The sequence below is a fragment of the Rhinolophus sinicus genome, linkage group LG02 (assembly GCF_036562045.2).
Source record: "Rhinolophus sinicus isolate RSC01 linkage group LG02, ASM3656204v1, whole genome shotgun sequence".
Taxonomy (NCBI): Eukaryota; Metazoa; Chordata; class Mammalia; order Chiroptera; family Rhinolophidae; genus Rhinolophus; species Rhinolophus sinicus.
The window spans coordinates 17871231-17898354 of NC_133752.1; the positions used below are offsets into that span (position 1 = coordinate 17871231).

Sequence of the window (27124 nt, forward strand, 5' to 3'; positions counted from 1 at the left end):
GCATTGTCATTAATCCCTCTTAAAATACTCCCCTTCGCTTCAAACACACTTATCCCATCATTCTTGCCACTTTCTCAAGCAGTTCTGGAAGTCCTCTTTCGTGAGTGTCTTTAGTTATGCTGTCATGGCTTCCTCCATGTCCTGAATCATTTTGACTTGGGGGAAGAGCCAGACGTTACACGGTGCCCAATCCAGTGAATAAGGTGGACGAGGACACACCAAAATGTTTTTATTTGACAGAAATTGCCATACCAGAAGCGATGTGTGACACGGAGCGTTGTCATGATGGAGGGTGATTTACAGCACACTTTAAAACACACCTTCTCTCAACCGTAGCTCACATCCTACTAACTGCACCGAACAAGCTGAAACTTGTCACACAGTGTTAATAAGGTTTGACGTGCCACTTACCTCATTGAAAATCCCTGCCTGTCCATTGGTTGGCACTTGGCAGCAGCATTCTCGGTATGCTTTGATCACACCTTGTATGCTTAACTTAGTGTTTTCTCTTTTATAGTTTATCAGAGAAGATATGAAATACAAAGATGCTACTAATAAACACAGCCATCTGCACAGAGAAGATAAGCACATAACTGTTGAAGATTTATGGAAACGATGGAAAACATCAGAAGGTAAGAAGACCATTTGTGATCTGGATCCCTTCCCTGCCCTCTGCCGTGCTTCCCATTGTTAACTCATTAATTGCATATGATCTTACAGAAAATCAAAGTAACATTTCAGTGAGGATATTTCTATTTTAGTAAGTAATCATTTATCAAATAAACATATGGATTCCAAAGTTTTCTCTTTAGTTATAGAGACCAGTTCCTAAAGTCTTTATAAGGCATAGAACTTTTAAGCTTTTTCCTTAAATAAACCCTTTATGAAGTCTTCTCATAGTTGTATGATAAAGTTGTATAATTTACATTTTATTCCTTTTTTACCTCTTAAGTCCTCAAACTGTTTTATGAACAATAATTGTTTAGGGCTGGAAAAGTGCATGACTTAAAACCTCAACTTGATCACTAATACGGGAAAGCTACTAAAAAGTTTTAAGCAGCCCATTAAGCTTATTATTATTATTTTTGAGTAAGAGTCAACCAAAATGTCTTTTTTCTAGTATTTCTGTTTTTACAGCAGATAATTATGTTGTATAGTTTTCTCGGCAAGTTTGAATAATGAAATGAAATCAAAAGAAAATTGATTACAAAGTGGGAATATAAAGAATATATAGTTTACTAGACTGTCAATGATAATGTTTAGAAATGGGAAAATACACAAAAACCATCCCACCAATGCTGTGTTTTTATTATGTAAAATGTTTGCATCTTCCTTACATTTTTGTTTTCACTTTTTAAACGAGGCATGTGTTGAAGAAAAAGAAGGTAAAAAATACTGACTTAAATGAAAGATACATACACTTTAGAAATCTGTCTCTCCATTTTCCCTCCCGGTACCGTTTTTAAGTAATATGAACTTGGTTAGGGATAGGAATAAATGAATATAAATTTCATGTGGGAAAGTGCTAGAATAGTGGGAAACTCAGTAAGACATAATCTATCTAAACAAAATATCTTAATATGTACATATTACGAAAGGTATTGGAGATCCATTATAGAGCCTATTGCTAATAGTCTATTTTAGATTTTGTGTATGTGATTGTTATCATGCAAAAAGTCCAAAAAACCTTTTGGACCCCAAAACCCAGAAAACCCAAAACTTGAGAGGTGACATGGTGGAAAGAGAAGTAGTTTTTATTCCAAAATGCCAGCATTAAGGGAAGACAGTGGACTACCTGTCAGGAAGACTGCCTTCCTCTCTTAATATTGACAAAAGGCTTTATAGACAAGCAAAGAAAGGCAGAACAAAGGAAGGAGAAGTTGGCTTGGCAACTTCCAGAAAAAGTGTTTTCTAGAGGCTGTTCTGCCCCAGGGTCAGGAGTGAACTCCATAGAGATGCAAAAAACCACTCCCAAATTACTGAGCCACTGGTACGAAGTAAACAGAGCCATTGAAACTGGTTTGCATAGTAAATGCACAGTAAACAGAGTCTTCAAGGTTTGGGGGGAGGAGAGAAAAGCAAAGAAAGAAAAGAAAAAAAACTTTCAAAAAGTCCCAAGCCAAACCACTGTCAAACTGAATTACTGTTAAGACAGGGGGATTGTAATGGTGGCACTACATTTTCTATTTTGAGATTTGGATCTCTGGTATAATTTAACAAGTGTAATTTAACTTGCGACTTTTTGAAAGTTTTCTTTTCTTTCTTGGCTTCCTTTCCACCAAATGTTAATGATTCTGCTTTCTATACATTTATTATATATACCAGTTTCAATGTTTCTGTTTACTCGGCCTGCTGGCCCTGGAACTTGGGAAAGGTTTTGCATCTATGTGAGATCCACTCCTAGCTCCAACTTAAATCTACATAACGTATGCAAAGGTTGTGATAACCAGTTTAACCACTTCCCCCACTTCAAGGGACAAAACCAAACTCAATAGAAAACTCCACTACAGGCCAAAGCAGTAACATCCTGGTTAGAAAATATAAAACTTGACACCAAAGACTCCACGCAGTAGTTTCCAGCAGATTCTGCCCAGCCCACCCTTCTCTTACTTTAATAAATCTTCCTTCTGTATTTCTACCTGACTTATGAATTCCTTCACAGCCCACGAGTGAGCAGCCACAACAATTACAGCAGAGGTTTAAATTTCAAAAATAGAAGATACAGGGTCACTGTTACATGATGAGTTGAACAGAGCCCACTTAACCATATTTGAATGAAGGAAAAAAGATTGGACCACTTCTCATCCCGTTATTCTACCACCTCGTTCAGCCTCTATGTCTTGCCTGGGTAACTGCAGTAGCCACTTAATGGTCTCCCTGTGTATACTCGTGCTCTGCTGTAGTCTAGTCTTAGTTTAGCTGAGTAACCAACCTATTTATAAATCAGAGCTGCTCAGTTCCCTATAATGGCTCAGAGTAAAAGCCAAAATCTTTACAAAGACCTGTAAGCCTTTATGACCTGGCTGCTCCCACCCCCCGTTCTCTCTTTTCTGTCCAGTCCGTCTTTCTCCCTTACTGTGCTCTACCTTAGCCAGACTCCTAGCTATTCTGTAACTGCAGGAATGCTGATGTGCTCACGGCTAACTCCCTTACCTCTTTCATTAAAGTCTGCATCAGGGCTGTTCTCTCCTGAGGCCCGCCCTAACCGCTCTATTTAAAATTGCAAACCATACTCCCTCCCCCCTTGTTTTTTGGCACTCTAGATCCCTGTTACTCAGCTCCACACTTTCTTTTACCCATATCATGTATCACCTTCTAAGGTATTATATAATTGACTTACTTGATATGTTTGTCTCCTTTCTCTCTCACCCCTGCCTCCAAAAATGTAAACCTCAGAAGGCCAGGGGTCTTGTCTATTTTGTTTATTAATGTATCCCAAACCCAAGGGATCTCTGTCCTTAAGCCCCATTTTGGCATCCCACCCTAGTGAGCTTGGTGAGATCACACAAAAATGTTATTTTTGTTTTTTTAGCTTAAGCCCTTTTCAAGTTGAAAAAAGTCTCTTGAAACTCTTTTTCCCTATGTTTTCACCTTAATTTCCACCCTCTAATATTTTACATTTATGGTGACGAGATTTCCCCCTAAGTCTCCACAGAGTTGTCCTAAATGATGTGTATGGGCGAGGGGGCCCTCCTGGGTGCCGTGTCCAGGTTCTTGGTATCTCGAGCTAAGAATCGAATGAGATACCGAGGTACATTAGTGAAAAAGCAGTTTATTAGAAGGAAAAGTACACTCCAAAAAAGTGGGCCAGAGCAGAAAGCAGTGGCTCAAGGCCATGATTAGAAGAGAAAGCACATCCCAAAGGGTTTGGAGCAGCCCCCAAGCAAAGGCAAGGCTCAAAAAGGTGTGGCTCGCAAGGGCCTGGGGGGGTTTATCTGGGATGGGCTGTTTCTGTCCAGGTGTGGGACCACTTGATTGACACCTGTGAATGACATGGGACTATTACCTTAGCTCTTCAGACTGCGCAAGTTCTCTGCAGTTTGAAATTGTTGACTACAAGCTGATGGGCCCTTCCCCCTGCACCTGAGCTGATAGTTTTGGCGGGCTCTGCAGCCTGAATGGCTTTGTGAGCTATTTAAGTGATTTCCGCTGGCCTTGTTATGGTCTCCTCCTTAATCTCCTCCACCGCGGCCCTGTCCCTGACTGCCGACTGTTTTTTCTGTCTCATTTCCTCTCTGCTGCTTTTTGTCCAAACATATCTTACACAACCTTTTTAGGGGATTAGGGTACGGGCAGAAAAGTCTTGGGGCTCTTACTCAAATAGCTGCATGAAAGGGAAGAGAGAGGAGGCAAGTGAAATAAACCTCCACTAGAAGCTTTATAGTGACCCAATTCATTTTCTCAGCCCACGTCAGAGTCTTTATTTACTAAACGGGGCATGTAAAGGCTTGGCATTTGTTGCTAGATCACCGGTTTTTAAATCATATCCTAACAAGCCCCAGTTGCCTGGAGATATCTCAGGGACCAGGCATGCTGAATGTGCAAGGTTCTGCTTTATTTGGTATATTTAGTTTCTATTTAAGACTTCTCTTGGGAAACAGAAAATGATTCTTGTGTAAAGGTTTAGAAACTGTTGATATAGAGATTAGAATGTACCTCTAGCAATACTATTTAATTCAAGGTTGTTTAGTTGAATATGAATACAAATATACACGTGCACACACACATGCATATAACATACACAATTATACTTTGTGCATCGTCGTCGTGTCTCTCATGCCTAGAGCAGTGCCTTATTTGATATTCAGAAAATAGTTGTTGAATGCATGAGTGTATCATGCCTGATGAGCACTGGATACTCAGTAGTTCCGTTCATCAAATATTCAACTCATCAAACGTTATTTGAGTACAGGCATTTCTGTCAAAATGAAATATATGCATTCCTGAAAAACTTATGTTTTGCAAAATTATGAACTTAATTACAGAGTTCATGGGAAAAAGTGGAGTTGAAGCAGAATACTAAAAACCTACGCAACTGTGTAACCGGAACCTAACAGTACTAATACAAATACCAGCGCAGGTGAAAGGATGTGTTAAATTCATTATCAGTAAATACTGTAGTAGACGTAGGACTTTACCTTAAAAAATAAGTAAAGATAACTTAATGGAAGGAGGTGTTAGGTAGGGGTGATGTTGCTAAATTACGAAGACAAAGGCTAAGTGCCTGAAGACAAGAACTGACAACAAACATTCATTCGGAAGACAGAGGCTGAGGCCACACTGAGCTAAGAGTGGTGAGGGGACGTGAAGTTCATAGGTTGCTGTTTTGGCATTCTGTATTCTTTGTATCCATTTGCTGCTACCTGACAGTGTAAAGTGATAATGTGTGAGTAAAAGTCACATGTGAAACAATGTGGCTTTTATATTATATTGACACGATCCCTTATTAACCAGTCACACATGAGACAAGTCGCACATGAGATAAGTCATGTCACAGAAGCACAAGTTAGCAGAACAGGATGTGTCTATTATGTGCTAAGCAGTCATGAGCGCCTGGGTATTCATGGTGTGAGTTAAAATGTTCTCTGAGCTATAAGGAGTAAATACCTGAGAAGGAAAAGACAAAGCAAACAAATAATTACAATACATAGTGATATATACAGTAATAGAAGGAAGTGTGGGATACCGAGATAGCTCACTGGAAGGACCGTGCACAGAAGGCGGTGTTGGCATAGTCTGTGAGGGCTGACCAGGAGTTCTGGAAGGGAATGCACGGGTAGACCCTAAGTGGTAGCCCCTCATGGCTCCTCCTTTTTAGGTGCCTGAACATTTGCTACAAGTGCGAGTGGAGGCGGCATGCTATATAAGAAGTGTGGGCTTGCGAGCTGGACAAATTTACCTCCCTGCCCTTCTGTTTATGAACATTAAAACATTGGGCACATTGTAAAATTCGTTTATCAAGTGCAATTCTTACGTGATATAAATTAGTAATGCAGTAAAAGTGCCTGGCGTAATTCCTGGCAACACCTGGTACGCAGCAAATGTTTACTTATTTTTGTAATAGAGCTGAAAAAACTAGAATGTTTCAGCTATATTTAAAGTTTTGTAAGGTTTTCTATTTCATCTCATAATACTTATTAATAAAATAAACAGACCTATTAGGATAAATACTTACCATCGTAGTATGTAATTCTCTGGAGGGTGAAATGTGCCTAAGATCTTTATGAAGTGTTGTCAGCATACTAAAAGTAAAATTGTGTTGCACAGAAATTGATCCTGATTTCACAGAGAAAAATTTCGGTGTGACCCGAATGCACTTTTTTGGGTTTCTGTAGAGAATGCTTGGTCAGTTCGCAAAGGGCAACAGTCCAATGCAGATGAGAGCTATTTTAAGAACTAGTATTAGATTTCAGATAGATTTTGATAAACTGGATATGTTGTTAGAATTAGTGAATGCAATTAAATAGTAGCCAGATACCTAATGAAGGAAAATGTAGATAGAAAATTATTGGTTATGTATAAGATTTAGGGATCATAGTGTATAAAAAACTGATTAGGTAATATACTGTTTTTAAAAAGGTAACTCATTGGATTAAATAGTTATTATAACATATGACAACCATGAGGTAATCTTTCCATCCTGTTCAGCAGGGATCTTATCTCACCTGAGGTCACTGTTTAATTTTGGGCTTTACAAATTGAATAGATACTTGGAAATTTTGCAAAAGGTTTACTTTTTTTTGGATTAGAAATTTAAAAGAACTGAAATTGGCTGAGAGAAGAGAGAGTTAGGCACTTAATAATGGCTGTTTTCAAGTGCATATAAAGACTAGCTAGAGAGATGACTAACTATTTTCTTCTGTTAAGGAAAACAAAAATGTAAATGTTACATAAAAGGATAGGTAATGGAAAAAAATTCCTGGCCATGGATGTTAAATTTATAAAAGGAGGATTATAAATGTTTTCTTTGTATAGATCCTTAATATTCGTAAGGATTTTTTTCTGAGTCTGAAAGTGTAAATGGATCTTTAAATATTGATGAAATGTACCAGGTTTTTTTGGTATATACTATTGGTTACAATGAAACTGGAATGAAAATAAAAAGTAAAAGGATCAGTACATATTGTTCAGCATTTTCAGAAGAGTAATTCAAAATGTAAGCCTTGCAGATAGTAAGGTAGCATTATCTTTGTGACATCCATCAACACAATATTTATTTGCATATTTACAAAGTGCATAGCATTCACTGTGGTAGGTTAAAAGGAAGTACAGGATAAGGCCTTTCTCCTCAAGGAGCTTACAATATTGATGAAATGTTAAATAGCAATACAGTAAATAACAATACAATATAACAGATGAAATGTTAAATAATAATGCAAGAAGGTTTGATTAAACACTAGGTAAGTGGAGCTATGCTGGGAGTTTAGAGAATGACAAATGTATTATAGGGAAGCCTTCATTAGGGAGATGACCTTCAGTAAGAATTGGAAAGAGACACATTTTGTCTTAGAAATGGGAAAGTTACAGAGGGATATACAGGTTAGCACATTAAAATGAGTAAATGAATAAGTGTAATTTCAGTCTTAAATCTGAAATCCGTCAAATAAGCACAAGTCAGAAATACAATAATTTTTTAGTGTGTGTGAGATAAGAATAAATTACTGTTTTAATATGTTTTTTGCTATTAACATGTAGTACTTCACCTTTCTGTGTCTTAGTTTTGTCATCTGTTAAATGGGGTTAAAAGTCATCTGCCCTAAACATCAAATCGTTGAGGATGAAATGAATTTGTACAAGTAAAGCGCCAAGAGTTGTGGTTAACACAGAGCAAGTACTAGGTGACTGTCTCTTGAGAGTGGTTGCCTAGAGCAGCACTGTGTTAAGGAAGCTTTTGACCTGTGTCTGGTCTCAGTAGCAAAGAGAAATATATTTTAGAAATTTTTGCTTAACAGTATTTATTATGTGTGGGAGGTGATAGAGTATTTTTGCATTTTTATCATCATCACACTATTAGGAGCTATTACAGCTTCTTGTTCTGGAAAGCCTATAATATAGAAGAGTTATAGGATAATTAATTCACTCAATGGGAAGACTAGCTTTGAGTTTAATACTAGAATGTGGATTTGCGTGGGAAGAGTGAAAAATGTTGAATTCTGAGAAATGTTAAGGAAGACTTGAACCAACATTTCCCCTTTGCTCAGAGTGAGTTCCATTTCCTCATATTTCTTGTGATTTTTGGACCCATTCGGCTTGAGGACAGTCGTTTAACGGATTCATATAGTGGGCATTATTTTTAGTAAATGCTTATTTATGAGCAAGGCGTTGTTCTAGGTACGGAAGATGCACAGATAAAGAGTACGTTTTCTGTTTCCCATCCGTCCGTAGTCTGTTATTGGCGGAAGGTCTCTTAACAAGGAGTTGAAGGATGTGATAAGCTCTGTAATCGAGATGCATAAGAGGCAGGAGGGGGCCATAGAAGAAGTGTGTGGGTCTGCCTCCTGAGGTCAGAGAAGGCAGAGGAGGTGGTTGCATTAAAGGCAATTTGCTTTTCATCTCGTGTCCCCTCTCACTGGGAGGCACGCGGCTGGATGACCAGCTTTCGGGATATTTGTAATTTAATACAGCACATTTTAGAAACACAGGGCCCTTAGTATGCTTCAAACACTTGTGCTGTTTTCTCAACTCAGGTTATTACATTTTCCCACTTTTATACGATACTGTTAGTTCTAGAAGAAGCTGTTGTTAGCCACCTATAGAGCCACGGAGTTTTCATTGTCCATGGAAAGCAGTTTATACAAGGGAAGGCCTGTTCTCGAGGTAGAGGCTAGTTTCAGAATGACAAACACCATTATTTGTGCTACTAAGAAAAGCCGTCAGCTTCTTGTGGGTAGAGAACAGGTGACTCAAACGTATTGCTCACTTACTCTATCAACCAACATTTCAGTGCAGGTTTTTCCAGCTATCTGAAAGTTAAGTCTTCCTAGGAAACCTTTTATAAGCCGAAATGGAGTAAAGCAAAGAAGCAATTACCATTAATTTATATGGAAATTTTTTCTTAGTATCCCCAGACCCCCAAAATAACCTAACAAATCATCCCAAATAACACATTAAACCTAAAATAACACTAACAGGTAGTAAAAGCAGGAATGATATATGATAAATACACATCACACTTTATACACCCAGGTATTCACTCAAACAATAGACTTTCCATTGTATCCATTACTGGATTCCTACCTAAAGAGACCGCTTTGCTACTAGCAGAACCCGTGGTATCTTTGGAGCTGCCAAGAGTCTTTCTCTCTGCTTGTATGTGGTACCAGTGGAGGACACAGGCAAGTTCAGTGCAGGTCCAGTATCTTTATTCATTCACAACAATTAAAATACTTACTTACCAGTCCAGTTTGCGGCTAAGTGTACCACCCTGACGAGCCCTTTTAGGGCTTTCTGACACCTTAGGACACATCTTGCTAAGGGATGCACCAGATAAGTTGGGACGAAGCACAGATGCTCGCAGGGTTCAAAGCTGTGGTGGCCGCCTGCTGAGTGTAGTTCCCGGGGAGGGGCTCTGCCACACCTCGCTGCCTCTGTAACTGCTGTTGCCAACACACCCAACGCTTTTTTCGCTTTTTGCCTTTTTCCGTAAAAGCAAAAATCTTCGCATTTCTTTTGGTTAGCAAACTCAGGTACTAGGGTAGGTCTTTCGTAAAAGCAAAGTAGCGAACTGCGAACTTTGGAAAAACAGGGATACCCGTACGCTTAACGTGGGCTTTTGCCCGAGGAGCAGCATAAATGTTACTTTGATTTGCAGATTACTTGATCCATTTGCAAAACACTGTTCTGTTTTAATCAGCATTGATTTTTGTACTTTGTATACAGTGTGTCCTTAATTCCTGTGTGATCAAATAGCTTTGTTTTTATTATAAAATTACTCAAGTGAGTTCAGAGCACTCTGAGTTTCTAATCCTTCTTCATCAGAATCCTGTGTTAGCATTTTCGTCTCTGTCCCCATTGTTTCAAATCTATTCGTTTAGGGCTAACTGTTCTGGTTTTTGTTAGAGCAGTTGTCTTCTTTGCTATTTCTCTTTCTCTTTGGTTGTTGACATTTGACTTTTGGAGATTTAGGGTCATTGCATAGACTGATTTGCTAGGATTAATTATGCCTTTTTAATCTGTGGAAGATCCTTGAGTTTCAGACAGCTCTGTCTACCTGTTACAGATCTTTCCTTGGTTTTATTCTGAAATAGACCACCTGTTAGAATAGGATGCAGAGACCAACTGCCTATAACATCTCTCTGTACGTTGGGCTCTAGAAAACGTGACAATTTCTATGCTGGAGGAACACGTGAAATAGATGTGAAGTGAGCCTCTTTTTTCCTCAAATAACAAATTTTCCAGTATGTAATTCATCGTGTGATAAAGCTTTTCTTACAATTTAAGAAAGCACTATTTTAAAATTGTTTGTGAATTTGCCTTATTATGGTTTTCTATACGCCTGAGTTCTACATTTCTCCTCTGCTACTGTGTTCACAGACTCAAGGGATACCTCAAGTTTGGAGTACAGTAACAGAACCTCCTGCAGGAGGTAAAAATGAGGGCTGTCCACTTTTCACTGTGATGGACTATCTAGAAAACAGTAGGCTTTCTTGAACGTCTTATTGTTCTTTCCTCCCTTTCCCCATCTGTTGGGAATCAATTCCATATGGATGTCTGGTAAATTTTGGTTTACCAATCCTTGGTTTGGAAAGGGGTTGGGTAGGAGGGACTCTGGTTATAGTTCAGGATTTTAAAATTTATGTTATTGCAGGAGATTCACTATATTAAATTCTCCCTCAAGTGCATATTTTACTCCTCTTTTGGATAAGGGAATTGTTTGTTGATGATACTATTCTCTTCAAAGATGATCAGTTTTACAAAAATCTGTTTACTTTTCTAACAACTCTTATGTTTCCTTCAGTCACTTTTTTCTATTCCATTGAATTATTTAGCAATTTAGAAAAAGCTGTAATAGAATAATATAAATTATAAATACAATGAAAATAAGAATTTCGAAGATATTAGTTATTTCAATTTGAATACGAAGATGGCTTATTTCTAAAAATTCTAAACATTTCCATAATTCGGGACTACACACACACGCATTATGTTGTATGTATAAATTTATGGCTTAGAGGGGAATGAATGACCAAAAAATAGGATAAATCACATAGTATGTAATAATGTCTCAAATCTTCTCACTTGATGAATCATTACTCTATTCAAATAGAGTACTAAATACAAATAAAGCTTATTGTCTAACTTTCTCATCTGATCAAGGTGTTCGTCAATTGGAGGTTCTTAATAAGCATTCTTCTAACATTTGGCCAGTCTTCTGTTTCTCTTTCTCTTTACATCAGTGTGAATTCTTCCAGGATGTTGAAAATGGTGGACCATTTAGATATTTTTGATTCACAGTATTTAAAAAATCAGCTACTTACTTACTAGTTTAAAATTAAGACTCCAGATCCGTCTGATAAAAAGAAACAGCAAATATCAATCTCGTTGAAGGAAATTAAGTGTTTACTTCATCATCATTTTTTCCTTACCATGTAATCAGTTTTAAAAAAGTATAAAACAGGTGTTTATCACTATAAGATTAGACTGCTTAAGGGCTATGTTCTAAAACAAAATAACAAAATACAGTTGTGCTTCAATCTCATAAACGTATAGTAGTTAAAGTCATATGAATTGATAGCTCAGTAAGAGAAAGAAAGAGAAAGAACAGCTCCTTGGGAATACTGCCAATAAGGCCAAAACAAAAGATTAGCTAATGAAATGAGTAATGGCCATCAGAGACATGGGATCAGGAAGGTACAGTGTCTTAAAAGTTTAGAGAAGAGTTTTCAGGAAGTGAAGGATGGTTGTATAGTTGAGGTCATAGTACACCATATTGCAAAGTATCGAGAGCCCTCATGAAGAATGTTCTTTTTAGCTTACTGTAATAAGAAAACATATATTCCTGGGGAGATGCGAACACTGTGACTGGTTTTGTTTCCTTTGTAGCTGTTTGTTATTAAGGATCTCATGTATATTTTCAGTACATACTCTTTGTTTCATTTTATTTCCCTGGTGCATTGACATTATTTGTGTTTTATTCTCTTTATATTACAGTTGACCCTTGAACGACATGGGAGTTAGGGATACCAACCCCCTGCACAAGTTACCCATGTATAACTTTTAACTCCCCAGAAACTTAACTAACTACAGTCATCCCGCATTGTCTGTCAGGGATTGGTTCCAGGACCCCCCTCATATACCAAAATCTCAAGTCCCTTATATAAAATGGTACAGAACAGTGCAGATAGTCAGCCTTTGCGTCCACAGATTCCTAATTGTGGAGCAAAGGTACATACTGTTTTCCATCTACAGCTGGTATAATCCACAGAGCGAAAGTTGGGGATGCGGAGGACCGACTATATATATATATATATATATATATATATATATATATAGCAAAAAATATATATGTATGTGGATTCACACAGTTCAAACCGTGTTGTTTAAGGGTCAATAGTATATGAATCTTTGTTAAGTCACTTCTCTCTCTCTCTTTCAGTGGAGGATAGAGAGAGGAGAGACAAAAAGTGACCACTAGTTTTTATATAGAGAATACAATGTATTGGGTAAAAGCCATTAGATTTGGCAAGAAGAAAATCATTAACCTTCGGGAAATCAATTTAAACATTAGTATGGGGAATTGAGTCGCATACACACAAAAAATAAGTCTTAAAGATTTAAGTGGAAGCAACCCAACAGTTCATCAACAGATAAATGGATAAACAAAATGCGGTATATACATACGATGGAATATTATTCAGCCTTGAAAGGGAAGAAAATTCTTGCATGTTACAACATGGATGAACCTGGAAGACATCATGTTAAGTGAAATGAGCCAATCACAAAAAGACAAACACGGTATGATTTCACTTATATGAGATACCCAAAACAGTCAAAATCATAGAGACGGAAAGGAAAATAGTGGTTTATCAGGGACTGGGGGAGGGGAGTGGAGAGTTATTGTTTCATAGATACAGAGTTTTAGTTTTGCAAGATGAAAATAGTTCTGGAGTTGGATGGTGGTGATGGTTCCACAATATGAATACTTAATACCATTGAACGTTGCACTTAAAAATGGTAAATTTTATATTGTATTTTACCACATTAAACAAATAATTTAAGAGAATGAGTAAATACTGTGTTTCCCCGAAAATAAGACCTAGCCGGACCATCAGCTCTAATACGTCTTTTGGAGCAAAAATTAATATAAGACACAGTCTTATTTTAATATAATATAAGACCAGGTCCTAATCTAATCTAATCTAATCTAATCTAATCTAATCCCATGTCTTATATAAGACCGGGTCTTACATTAATTTTGCTCCAAAAACGCATTGAGCTAATGGTCCAGCTAGGTCTTATTTTCAGGGAAACATGGTATGAAGTAGAAACAAGGTATGAAGTAGAAACTGGGGGTAACCTACTTACGGGATAGGCAAGAAAATGGAGGGGAATTGAATGGTAGTTACAAATGGGTAGTATTATCAAGTAAAAGGTTCACTTAATAATTGGTTGATATGACTATGCTTAAGAAAAAGAGAAGCACTCTACTGACATTTTAAAAAGTTGAACACTTGAAAATTTTTTTTAAGTCAGCAAGTACTTTGTTTAGAAAGTACTACCACTATGCTTAAGGGTTGGTAATTGGGATTGCATCTTATTACATCTTTCCATTTAATGTCCACATTTATTTTCTTTATGGATGGTTGTGTTGATTTGTGGATTGAAAAGATACTGTTAGGTACATAAAAAATGAATTTAAGCTAATAGAGGCAAGAAACTTGTTGCTGCTCGATGGCGCTGACTTACAGATATTTCGCTAACCATTTTCAGATCCTTCGTAGAATTTATTTCCTATGAAGAATTCAAATCACAATTCTTTTAAAACCATGTCTTGAACTTGTTGGAAGGGATGGAGGTGGGCCGGGAGTAGGGGAAATGGGAGAGTAATTAGAGAGGGGAAGCCCGGGATATCCTTTACCTTTCAAATTTGCTTGTGCATTTGTTTGATTTCTGAATTATATGTTGTAAGAACATAGAATTCTAACATCATTATTTTCCATGTTTTGACCAGTACCAAATATTTTGTGGCAGAATCTTAATGATAGTGCTACAGCTCTCCTACAGTGAATAATAGTAGGTTTCTGTGTACTAGCTGCATACCCACTGATCCAGAGCCTGTGACCTTAGCAAAGGTAAGTATGTCCCAGATTGCAGTGTGAGATAGTTGAAGATTGATCTGCTTTGGTAATTGTCTAAATTTCTCTCGTCTGTTTTTAATGAGCATGCTCAATTGCATGAATGTGGCCATGACATTACACTGCATTCTCTTGTAGATCTGTAATTGGAAGCTCTGGAAAAAGAAAGGCTAAGTTGTAAGTTAGTGGTTATATATTTTAGGACCGTGTCTAGATTCTCTGAGTGGTTTTCAGGAATGCCCAAAAACGTAATCACTCCAGTGTCTAATGGAACCTGCACTATATTAAATATTGAAGGCTGAATTTATCACAAAACTAAACGCTTAATAAATTCCCGTGCATAACTGATTGTTCAATATGCTTTGTTGAGTGGCTTGAAATTGCAGTATACTATGTCTTTTTTTTTTTTTTTTTACTTTACTACAGATCTGTATTTTAAAGTTTCAGCAGTTTATCTGTTTTAATAAATTTTTTTTTTTTTTTTTTTTAGTGACTGGAGATAGACTCAAATTACCTTAAGTAATGGAAAATTTGTTGTAAGGATACTCTATCATCAATGATTTGGTTAATTGCAAGTGACAAAATTCAGACTCACTTGCTCCATGCATTCATTAACTCATCAAAATTTTATTTAGTTCTTCCTGTGAGACAGGCATTATACTGGGTTTTGGAGCTAGAGCATTGGGCAAAGTAGATATCCTGCCCTCATGAAGTTAACACTTTTCAGAAGATAGAAGTGAACAAGTTTGCACGTGTACATGTAGATATATACACATTCACATGACTGCTGGAACAGATAAGTGATATGATAAAAGTAAAGCAGGGTAACACACAATGACGAGGAAGGACAAGGGCTGTTTAAGTAATGTAGTCAAGGAAGAACTCCCCAAAGAAATGATATTTGGTTACAAATCTGAGTGATGAGAGTGAGCCAAGGAAAGGTCTGGGTGAAGTATATTCCAGGTTTAGGGATCAGCCAGGCTAAGATCCTGAGGCTGGCATGACTGTAAGAAGGCAGTACAGAAAATAAACGACAAGCAGCCAGGGGGGAAAAAAAGGCATTATAGCTAGAAGGTCATAAGGGGTACGGGTGAGGGGAGTGGTAGGAGACAGGATCAGTGAAAGACATGGACACATCTCAGGACCTTGTAGGGTCTATGAAAAAGTTTGGGATTTATTGTAAGTATAATGTATGTGTATTGCAAGTCTAGCTTCATTTAGGAGTTTTGAGCAAAGTAGTGATGTGATTTATCTTTTGCAAAGATTATTGTAGTTACTGTATGGATATTAGACTCTTGAGGAGGAGGAGGGACAGCAGTAGAGGAGGAAGGATTGTTAGGGCTCCTGTGGTGACACGTGAGAGGGAGATAGCAGAGAGGTCTGATTTATGCTGTAGTTTGAAGGAATAGCTGATAAGATTTGCTGTTGGGTTGGATTCAGGAAGTTGATGGGGGTTGGGACAGGAATTAAGGGTAGTGCCTAGGTTTTATATACCTGTGGTATTAAAATTACCTGGAAATGGAGGTGATGGGGGCAAAAAAGTCTGAACAGGCTGAGTTAGGGGGTCAATAATGAAAGAAAAAAGTTGAAAAATACACAGATCATGCTGCAAAGAAGTGAAAGACTTAATTCTGAGAGGTCAGGAAACAGGAGGAGCCAGAAAGAAGAAAGAAGAAATGACCAGTTAGATATGAGCTGAACCAGGATAATATAGGGTCCTGGAAACCTGTGCAGGACATGTGTTAAGAAAGAGGGTACAGTTAGTGTCCGCAGCTCAAGAAGTGCAAATAAGATGACGAGACTCTTTCCATTGCATTGGCAAAGTGGAGGTTGAAGTTGTTGGGAAAAGCAGTTGCGCTATAGTGGTGGGAATGAAAGTCTGATTGGAATTGATTAAAACCAAAGTGAAGATAGTAAATTTTGTTGACTTTCAAAAGGAAAAGAGAAATGGAGCTATGATACCTGAAGATAGGTTTGATGTGAAGGAAGTTTTTTATTTTCTAAAAGATGGAAGGATTTATAGTGTGTTTATATATTAATGAATGACCCAGTTGAGAATGAATTGACGTAGCAGAAAAATCAAACTACCTGAATTAAAAAACAACAACAAAACTATCCTTATTTAGTGGGAAGGTGTAGGTGTATAGTCAGGGGCTTAATCCACTCTGGTTATCTGTTTCTCTGTTTCTTTCTGAATTTTGATTTTATTTTTTCCTACTGCATTTCCTAGAGGCTAGCTCTGTGGTTACTGGAAGTTGTAGGCTTACGTTTTCCCAGGATTGTGACCAAAGAGAAATAGGAGTCTTTCCTTCCAGCTCTAGTTAGAAAACATTCAGGAAGTAACTGGCTTAGGTTATGTGGCCATACCTAGACCTATCACTGTGGCCTCCAGGATGGAGTCCTGTGATTACTTCCTCCCCTGGCCCCCCTCACCGGTGATCTTGAGTCGTGTCTCAGAAGAAGACAGAGAGAAGAGAATGGGTATCTAAGCAGACAAATAGCCAAAACAGATTGATGAACAAGAGAAACTAGACTTTGAGAAGAGTAGCTAGAAGAAAACCTTAAAAGGCTATTCTGGATTCAGGGGTGGGTGGGTGGGGCCTGGCAGCATGGGTCACGTGATATACAGCTATTCCTTCAGAAAAATTTGATATGTTCTTGACACTTGCAGTCCAAAACTTTGGGACTGTAAATAGGTTTTTCTCATGGACTTCTTTTGGGCTTACTCTGAATTTTATGATAGTTGTATATATTATTTTCCAAATATAGATGCCTTATTAAATCCCATTTTGTTATTTTAATGAAATGAGCTAATATAGCTCTCAACACTGGAAACTATAAATATGCTCCACCTCTCCCCTTTCCAAAATCTTCCTGACTATTACAGATTTGCACTACTGCGTAGCACTTTCCATTTTGACAAGGTGACACTGACTGCATTCACCTAGGATCACCAGACATGTCTGTACTGCCGAAGAGGATCATAGGTGGTTTTAAAAGTATCTTTAGAGGAGCAGAAAAGTGAATTTGAGGTGGCAAAAACTAGACCCTGCCCATTCTGAATCAGTTGAGAAATCTTGAGAAAGAGATGCCCTCCAAATGCCTGTACATTCAAGGAATAGATTGTTGACACATGACCTAAACACCCCCAAAAGGCAAATACTATTAATCACAATTAATGTTTACGGATACCAACTACTGTACATCTTGAGAATATGGGAGCTTTTTGCAATGCTATGTCTTGATGTCCTGTAATTCTTATCATTTGAGTTACTCATGAATTTTTGCCAAATGAGGCCACCTCAATAGGGAAAAAGAACAAATACAACATTCGAGAACCAAGAAATATACAGTTTATAAAGCCATCCAGAAAATTGTCTAGGAGGATATGCCTTTGTGAAATTACAAGAAGAGTTTAATTGACTTAAGATATAGGTAATATCTTGATGTTATCAGTTCTAGGAAAAGCAATACATTTATGTGACCTAGACTACTGTAAGAAATGGTAGTTTTATAGTTTACAAGTGCTGTCTTTGCCATATTTATTAATGAAAAATTTAGGTGGTATTTTAAAAAAAAATAATTTGATGTTATTATGAATACCTTTGATTTTTCTTTACATTAATAAGAAACAAGGAGCAGAATTTTCTGAAAAACAAAGTTGGTACAGTATTTTTATTAGCATTTGTGAAGACTGAAGGCACGTATACTCACAGACCACAAATGGCTATGGTATTTGTCTTCTAGAATATAAGAATTTATTTTGCAAGCAAATTGCAAAAATCTTGTTAGGCAAGATTTAGAAGTCACTTTTATGGTTTTTGGTTTGTCAGCACTTCCACTAAAATAAATAATCGTTACTTACTAAATAATAAAGTATTTTGTTTACATGGAAAACAAGTATAAGAAACAGCAATTTGTAATTTAAGAACACTGAATTTAATTATTTGGTAATAACTTGTTGGTTTGTCTGCAGCACTGTTTCACCAAAGTAAGCAGAATTACTTTCTTCCCCATTGGCACAGCTGAGGCCTTAAAAAAAGTTGAAACAGGAAAGCACTTCCGGATCTGGGAAATAAGTTAATTGCAAGAGAACAAAGAAATACAAATGAATAAAACTGGGAATTGTTGAATAGACAATTAGAAAAGGCGAAATAAATATGGAACAGATTATTTCAACTCCAGCTCATAAAAATTGAGAAATAGTAAAGTTTAAATATTTTAGTAATTTAAACCAGTGTAATCACAATGTTCCCAAAAAAGACTACTAAAATTTCAGATTACTACTGAATACAACTAAAACCAAGAGAAGAATTGATTTTCCTTTAAGTCTAGTTTACAAAAGGTATTAAATACTTTGTAGTAGTTTATTCTTTTTTTGTTTTTTGCTAGATAAACATTCTAAGTCCCTACTACCGTGTTTCCCCGAAATAAGACCTAGCTGGACCATCAGCTCTATTGCATCTTTGCAGCAAAAATTAATATAAGACCCGGTATTATATTATATTATATTATATTATATTATATTATATTATATTATATTATATTATATTACCTGGTATATTATTACACCTGGTATGTTATATTATACCTGGTATATTACATTATACTATATTATATTATATTATATTATATTATATTATATTATATTATATTATTATTATATTACATTATATTGTATTATACCTGGTCTTATAGTATAGTAAAATAAGGCTGGGTCTTATATTAATTTTTGCTCCAAAAGACGCATTAGAGCTGATGGTCCGGCTAGGTCTTATTTTCGGGGAAACACGGTATTTGCTAGTGTTAAAAGGCTACCACACTTTCTGGACGAAAACCACAAGCTACAAAATAATAGAGAAGTTAGCAATTATTAGAACTCTCTACCTACATAATTGAAAATGAATTGAAAGATTCCTTTTTAAAATTTAATATCTTAATTGAAAGCAATTTCAACTTTAGTGAAAAGGTGCAGTACCAGAACAGAGAGTTCTCGTACACACTTTGTCCAGAGATCCTCATTCCAGTTTAGTCATGTGTCCTAATGATGACCTTTATAGCCAAAGGATCTGGCAGTAGGCATTATACCCAGTTACCTGGCTCTGCAGCCTTCTGTAATCCAGAACAATTTCTTAGTATTTTCTGGACTTGCATGTCTTTGGTCACTAATTTTCAAAAGTGTCATTCTGTAGATTATAATTAAATTAGGATTTGTTTCATGTTTTCATATGATTATATCCAGGTCATGCATTTTGGGCTGGACTGTTACAGAAATGATTCTTTTCATTACAGTCTTTCGAGTGGCGCATGGTGTCAGTTTGTCCTATTACCGGAGGTATTACCTTTGATCACTTAAGATAATATCTGCTGGACAACCAAGATGGTGCAGTAGGTAAACGTTGTGTTTACCTTCTGTCACAATCACGTCAAAATTACAACGACTCTACAGAACAGCCATTATTGAGAACCGCCTAAAAACAACCTAAACTAAAGCCTTTTAACTAAGGATTTGCAGAAGAAGCCACCTCCAGACTGGTAGGAAGGTCAGAGATGTGGCATGGGCTGGTCCCACATCCATGTGTGACCATTAAAGATTGGGAGTGCTATTTCACCCCTAAAGAAGTGAGAGATACCAGCCCCACCCCAACCCAGGGTTCCAGTGACAGGGAGAGAAGTCCCCATAATATTTGGTTGGGAAAAACAGCAGAGATCATGACTGAGTGAGACTCTCAGGCGCTTCTCTTAAAAGGACTGTGCACGGACTTACCCACCAGTGGAATCACTCACTCTGAGCTCCAGCGCTGAGGCAGCAGCTAGAAAGGCAGCAGGGTCATATGGTGGGGAATTGAGTTGTCTGGCTTCAGACGGGCCGGAGAGACGTTCTTCTGGACAGGGGAGCTGGTGGGGGCCATTGTTTCTTTGTTGAGCCCTCCACCTTCCTTGCTGCGCAAACACAGGTGGCCACCATTTCTGAGTCTCAGCAGTTTGTTTGCCACCCCTGGTGATTTGAGACCTGGCCCCACCCAACTTTTGGGCACACCCAGGCTCCTTTCAGTGGCTTTTTCATGCAGACCGCCTGCCTTGGCTCAAGCTGCTCTTTTCTAGGATCTCTCAAAGGTATGTGGAACCCAGACAAACAGCATCTGGCTTGAGCGTGTCTTGTACCTCTGGCTGAGCAGCTCTAAGCTGGCACTAGTGGCAGTTGGTTCATGGCTTGGCCTCTCAAGTCTCTTCCACACGCAACATGGGTGGCAGACATCTGCGGATTTCTTTCTGGCACCCACTAGTTGGCCATGGTGGTGCACAGGCTGTGGCTGAAGTAGACCTACAGTGGATCCCCTCCAAGGTGGTCCTGGGGCTGGCACCCGCAGTGTCCAGGTTCAAAACGAGCTGGAGCATCACCTAGCCATCTCCAAGTACGACACACCCAAGGGGCGGATTGGGCAGGCACTAGAGCCCTTCTGAGGCAGATCCTGCTATGTGGGATCAGCCCCTGCACAACAACTCTTCCACTGTAGTCACGGCCAGTCCTCACAACCAGTGAGCCCAAGGGTCAGTCCCTCAAATTGATGTGCAGTTATTAACCAAGACTCAACTACAAGAGGAGGGCACACACAACCCACACAAGGGACACACCTGGAGTGCATGGCTCAGGAGACCAGAAAGACTGCGCCACTGAACCCCACAACACATCTAATATATGAGGCCACTTCACTAAGACCGGAATACATAGCAGTCCTACCTAATACATAGAAACAAACACAGGGAGGCAGCCAAAATGAGGAGACAAAGACACATGCCTTAAATGAAAGAACAGAACAAAGCTCCAGAAAAAACTAAGTGAAACGGAGATAAGCAATCTATTAGATGCAGAGTTCCAAACACTGGTTATAAGAATGCTCATTGATCTCATAAAAACGGAGCTGGAAACCATAAAAAAGAACTAGTCAGGAATAAGGCCTACAATAATGGAAACGAATATATTACAGGGAATCAATAGTAGATTAGATGAAACAGAGGATCCAACTAGCGATGTAAAAGATAAGGTAGCAGAAAACACCCAACCAGAACAGCAGAAAGAAAATAGAACCCAAAAAGTTGAGAGTTTAAGGGACCTCCAGGACAATATCAAATATACCAACATTTGCATTATAGCAGTACCAGAAGGGGAAGAGAGAGAGCAAGGAATTGAAAACCTATTTGAAGAAATAATGACAGAAAACTTCCCTAACCTGGTGAAGGAACTGGACATACAAGCCCAGGAAGCACAGAGTCCCAAACAAGATAAACCCAAAGAAGCCAACACCAAGATAAATCATAATTAAAATGCCAAAGGTTAAATACAAAGAGAGTATCTTAAAACAGCAAGAGAAAAACAGTTAGTCACCTACAAGGGAGCCCCCATAAGACTTTTAGCTGATTTCTTAACAGAAACTGCAGGCAAGAAGGGAGTAGCAGGGAATATTCCAAATGATGAAAAGCAATGACATACAACCAAAATTGCTCTACCCAGCAAGGCTGTCATTTAGAGTTGAAGGACAGATAGGGAGCTTCCCAGACAAGAAAAAGCTGAAGGAGTTCATCGCCACCAAACTAGTATTACAAGGACTTTTAGAGGGACTTCTTTAAGATGGGAGGGGGTTAAGGACGGGTGAAAGGGGAAGGGATTAAGAACAAATTGGGTGTTATACAGTAGTCGTGGGGATGTAGGTTATAGCATAAGGAATATAGTCACCAATATTGTAATAACTAGGTATGGTGTCAGATAGGTACTAGATCAGTCAGGGTGATCGATGGGAATGGGGTTGGAGTCAGGGTGAAAAAGGTGAAGGTGTTAAGAAATATAAATTGATAGCTAATACAGTAAGAAGACTATAATCAACAATGTTGTAAAGATCTTGTAAGGTGCCAGATGGGCACTGAACTTATCAGGAGGATCACGTCATAGACTGTGTAGATGCCTGACCAATGTGCTATACACCTGAAGAGCTGAAGTAGAATAATATTAAATGTCAACTATAACTAAATATATAGGTATATTTAGTCACAAGATGTGGAGTACAGCATAAGGAAGATAGTCGATGTATTGTAATAGCTATATAAGATGTCAGAGGGGTAGTAGCTTGCGGGTTGGGTTATTCCTTTATGAGAGGTTTAAATGTCTAACTATTACGTTGTTTTGAACAACTGAAACTAATAATAAAAAAGTGTAGTATCTGCTACATTTTTGTAAATGTAAAGTTACCTCCCCCCCCTTTGTATTAATATATGTATTTTTTTGTTTGTGAAGAGAAACTTGGAGACTGTAAAATCACATCCTCATATCATTTTTACCCACTAGTTTTAGCATCCATGGATGTTTCTTGCCTAAATTATTTTTATGGTTGCCAAATTGCAATTTTTAAAATTCCACCATTCTTTCTATTTATTAATTCATATTCTGTAAAGAAGAGATTTAAACAGAGTGTATTATCAACCCTTTTCCTTTGAAGATGGTCGTAGATAACAGACATGACTGGAAAAGAGAAATTGTAGAAATAGTGAGTTTCAAAATCTCATGACTGTTCTGAAGATTGAGCTTCTGCGTTTATTCATCTACATCAGTGTGGACTCCTGGATTCCTGTTTTCCTGTTTTATTCGTGGAGTTATAATTTGTTGTTACCATTATTCTGAGGCTCAAATTATTCCAAATTTGGCTAGTGAGAAGCCTTTCAAGCTGGCTTTTACATGCTTTTATATGTATGTCTCCATCATTTGTTTTGAGCCCTTCCATACTTTCTGGCATGAAAAGATGTTCCAGGCTCATTTTGTTATTTCTCAGCTCTAGCCCTGGGAACAACCATTTCTCCAAGGAGACCTGTTTACTTTTAGTTGAGATGATATTTAGAAACCAAGATTTGTACACTAGGTGTGCTTATTGCTACCGAGATGTTGTTGTTCTCAGGACCTCTCGGTTGACAGAGCTCTGAAACACATACCTCTATATTTCTTTCTCTCTATTGAAAGTAATGAGTTCACACTGATGCATGGTACCAGTTCACACTGATTCCAACGCTAATTGGGTTAATTCTAGCTTAACCTCTTTCCCTATTTGTAACTTCTTTCACTGACAGAAAAACCTAGCTCTGTTACCATCAATATATTTTCTTATTTGCTCAGTACCCCCGTAGGTAGCCAGTCTCCTGACCCCATTGGTCTGTTACCTCGTCCAAAGGACTGCTGCTCTGTATGGATCTCTGCCTTCCCAGAGCCACCACCCCAGTGTCCCCATTAGGCAGACTCTGGCCACCACTGGCCTGTCTTCCCATCCTCATGTGCAGCCTGCCTATTGCTGGGCAGTTGAGAGATTTTGAAATGAATTGGAAAGCTGGAAAAACTGGGAAGTCTGAGTGAGCACTATATAGTGACACTGTGTGAATGAGTCCATTTTTAGGAATTTATTTTTATTACAAAAGTGCATTATTCACATTTTTCCTTCCTCACATAACTCTAGCTTATGTGAATGGGGAGCCTATTTAGTATTTTAATGTTTTAACTATAGGTCCAGTACTCACAAAACAAGCAAAGTTTTCCTAAAGGTTGTTTTGGCATTAATAATAATCAGTTAAACCACTACTGTGTATAGTAAGTGAAGCGTAAGTTGGAAAATGCTGTATACCAAGTAAATACAGCCAGTAGTATTTGTGAACTGTTAGATTTTTAAATGTTAAGTGCACTAGAAAAAGTTGCAGATCAAAACAAAATTTCCTGAGTAAAATTATCTTGAAAATGTTTCTATAATTGGAATTGGTGAACTTTTCTATTCTAGAAGAAACTAGGATTAATAAATCTGTACTGTCTCTTCTTACCTGGAGATTATGTGACAAACTGTGAAGGCTCAATTTTTAGCTGGCCTTTAATACCATTTAGAAAGAAAGTATTTAATAACTGGGGTTCATTTTTTGTTGAACTCTTAAAGTCAATACTTTTTTTTTTAACATTGAGCTTTCTGCTAGTTTTGGCAATAATTCTTTGACCTGATGTTTGATATTTATTTTATCCGGTGCCCAGTAGTAATTACCATGTACTAAATAAATATGTGCTGAATAAAGTAATCCCTATTTACTTGCACAGAAAATCTTGTGAAGAAACTTTGAATTTCAAGAGAAAAAAACACAGCATTTTTGATAATTTTAATAGCAGAAAATTAAAGGAAATCTTTGTGAAGTTATAATTTACAAGTAGAATTTTTGTTGTTAAACATATTCTTTGAAAAACAACATTCTCTCAGTTTTATGAAGCTTAATCATACTTTTGAAAGAGTGTGTCTCTTTATCTAGAAATGCCACTAAAAAGAGTGAATGAAAGTGGCATTTTTCTGGCAGCCTTGGTTAATAGAATCATTTTGTCATCCAGTCACTGATGTATTATTTGAATTCCTACGTTATATCTGCCATTCCACATTTGTTCAATGCCTGCTATAGTTTTTGGCATTATATAATGTGTTGGGAATATAGAAATGAATAAGAAATTTGTCCTTAAAGAACTTACCTTCATTTAATGTGAACTAATTCTTTTTATTCTCGGTTTAGTGTTTTGTTTTGTTTTAAAAGATGATAGTGGCTGAGGGCTGAGTGTAAAACGAAAGAATGAATAACCAGAGATTCAGCCACTCTGTCCCTAAGGTGATATCGTCAATAACATAATGAGACATTGAGAACTAACTGATTAAACAGCTAGTTCCCTTATGGCCATTGAGTCCACTGGTTTTGTTGAATCATTTATAAAGAAAGTGCAGTTCTAGAATTTCCTTAATCACAAAAATTTCTGATTCTATATTTTATTATGATAATAGTTTACATTTGTAGAGGACATTTACCATTCTGAGCAGTCATACACTTTTGAGACTCAGTGTTTCTCCAACTTCAGTTTTTAAGATACGTCTTTGTTGTCTCTCACCATCTTCACAAAACTAGGTATTGATAGTACACTCTGTTTAATGATAATAAGATTGTAGTTTACAAGAGAAAAAGTAGTGATGCCTTCCCTTAGTGACCATTGTCCCAGTGTTGGGAAGAGAACATCCTGGTAGTTTTTAAGTTCTGAATGTTCAGACAGTTACCAGCATTTACCTAGTGTGCCTAAAAATTTCATGTAATTCTTGCATAGTAACAGGTAAAGAAAGTGTGTATTTGTTCTCCTTGGTACAGCTCCTAATATCTGGACTTTCCCAAGTTCAGGCTGGGCCTTTTAGGTGTCCAAATAACGTACAGCAGGAATTTAGTACACGTTACAAAGACAGAAATTTAGTCCACGTTACAAAGACAAGCTGCGCTGACCAGCGTGCGGACGAGGAGCTCACAGATTCTGGCACTGTTCTAAAGATAAGCCTGTCGTGACTGCTGAGCAGCTGCTCATCTAAAGTCTCAACTCAGAAGTGACACCACCAAGTCTATAAACTGACTGAGCGAAGATGAAATGCAGAAGGCTTGAAACTTTTTCATCTTTCATGTTTTAAAGTTACTTTTTTAAATGTTTATATTACATTGAAAGTTGCTTTTCATCCAAGTCCTGCTATATTGAAACTTAGGTTAATTGCATTTTCCCGTGATAAGTTATGTCTGTCACTGTAAAGAAAACTTCTGAGGCTTTTATAACTTGAAATTCTCAGTTGAAATTGAATTTAGAAAAGTGGTGAATAACTGCCGTGCACCCATATTTTAGAATACAGTACTTCATATAAACATGCCAATAATTCAAATATCTTTCAAACTGCAAATAGTTTTTAACTTGTCTGTCAGCAAATCTTCACTGTGCAGAACTTCTTTCGGTAACCACTTCACATGGCCAACTTTAAACACAGTTACTTTCGTTAATAGTCTTTATTCTTTCTCCTCCCTGATTTCCCACCAGACCTTTGATACTTATAAAGATGTTTTCAGGCTTTCATAGAAAGTAGTGAGTGTATGTTTCATTGTACTTTATCTAACTATGTGGTCCTGTATTACCATATCACAGGTTTTGATTTCTCTAAAATACATGTTATGCCAGTTGCTTTCTTAACTGTAAGAACATTATAAATGCTGTTTTATTCATAAATTCATGATATACGAGCAGCAGTTTTTAAAGAGTAGGAGAGCTCTTATGAAATGCAGAATTAATGTAATGGTGTGTCTGTTATACGCACGGTCTGACACAGCTGATGGTGAACTTGGCTGTGTTTTGAAGTTTTCTGAGCATGCTGAGGAAGGAGAGAAGGAGCTTAATGGTTAAGAGCTGGGGCTTTGAAGTCAGCAGACATAGTTTTGAAACCCGTCTCCACTACTTACTTGGTGTGTGCATTTAGACAAGCCGCTCATACTCCCTGAGCCACAGCTTCCTGATCTGCAAACCAAGATGATAATACTACCTCAAAAACCTGTTTCATAGGGTTGTTGAAACAATTTCATGTGATAATTCACGTAAAGCATTTCACACAGTTACTGGAAATTGCCAAGTACTCACAAAACATTAACTACTGCTGTTATTAACATATCCCTACATGCACACTAATGCTTTATAATTACAAGGTAGTTTTTCCCCACAATTTTTAGGTGCTTTCACAAATTTGAAGGGATTTAGGACAGCATGTACTTATATGAGATATAACAGATGAAAACTTATATGGTGGTACTTTACTAAGCTGTTTGTATTTTTAGGCCTGTAACTTAATCCAAGTATATGGATAAGTGCACTGAGTACATTGGGTTTTTTAAGATGGCCTTTTATAGATGAAAGGAGCAAGTAACATGGATATTCTAATCTTCGAAGTTTATCTTTCACACTGATTTTTGTGTATCATGTTTGCTTC

The 27124-nt window shown here is 37.5% G+C and overlaps 1 protein-coding gene across 3 annotated transcripts in view; it reads left to right on the top strand.

Moving 5' to 3' along the window:
• The window catches only part of STIM2 (stromal interaction molecule 2), a 143364-nt gene that overhangs the window by 79075 nt on the left and 37165 nt on the right, over nucleotides 1-27124 (top strand). For all 3 annotated transcript variants that reach the window (XM_074322148.1, XM_019743898.2, XM_019743897.2), the window contains exon 3: nucleotides 518-632. In XM_074322148.1, the coding sequence (XP_074178249.1) occupies nucleotides 518-632 (115 nt within the window). The remainder of the gene's footprint in view (nucleotides 1-517; nucleotides 633-27124) is intronic.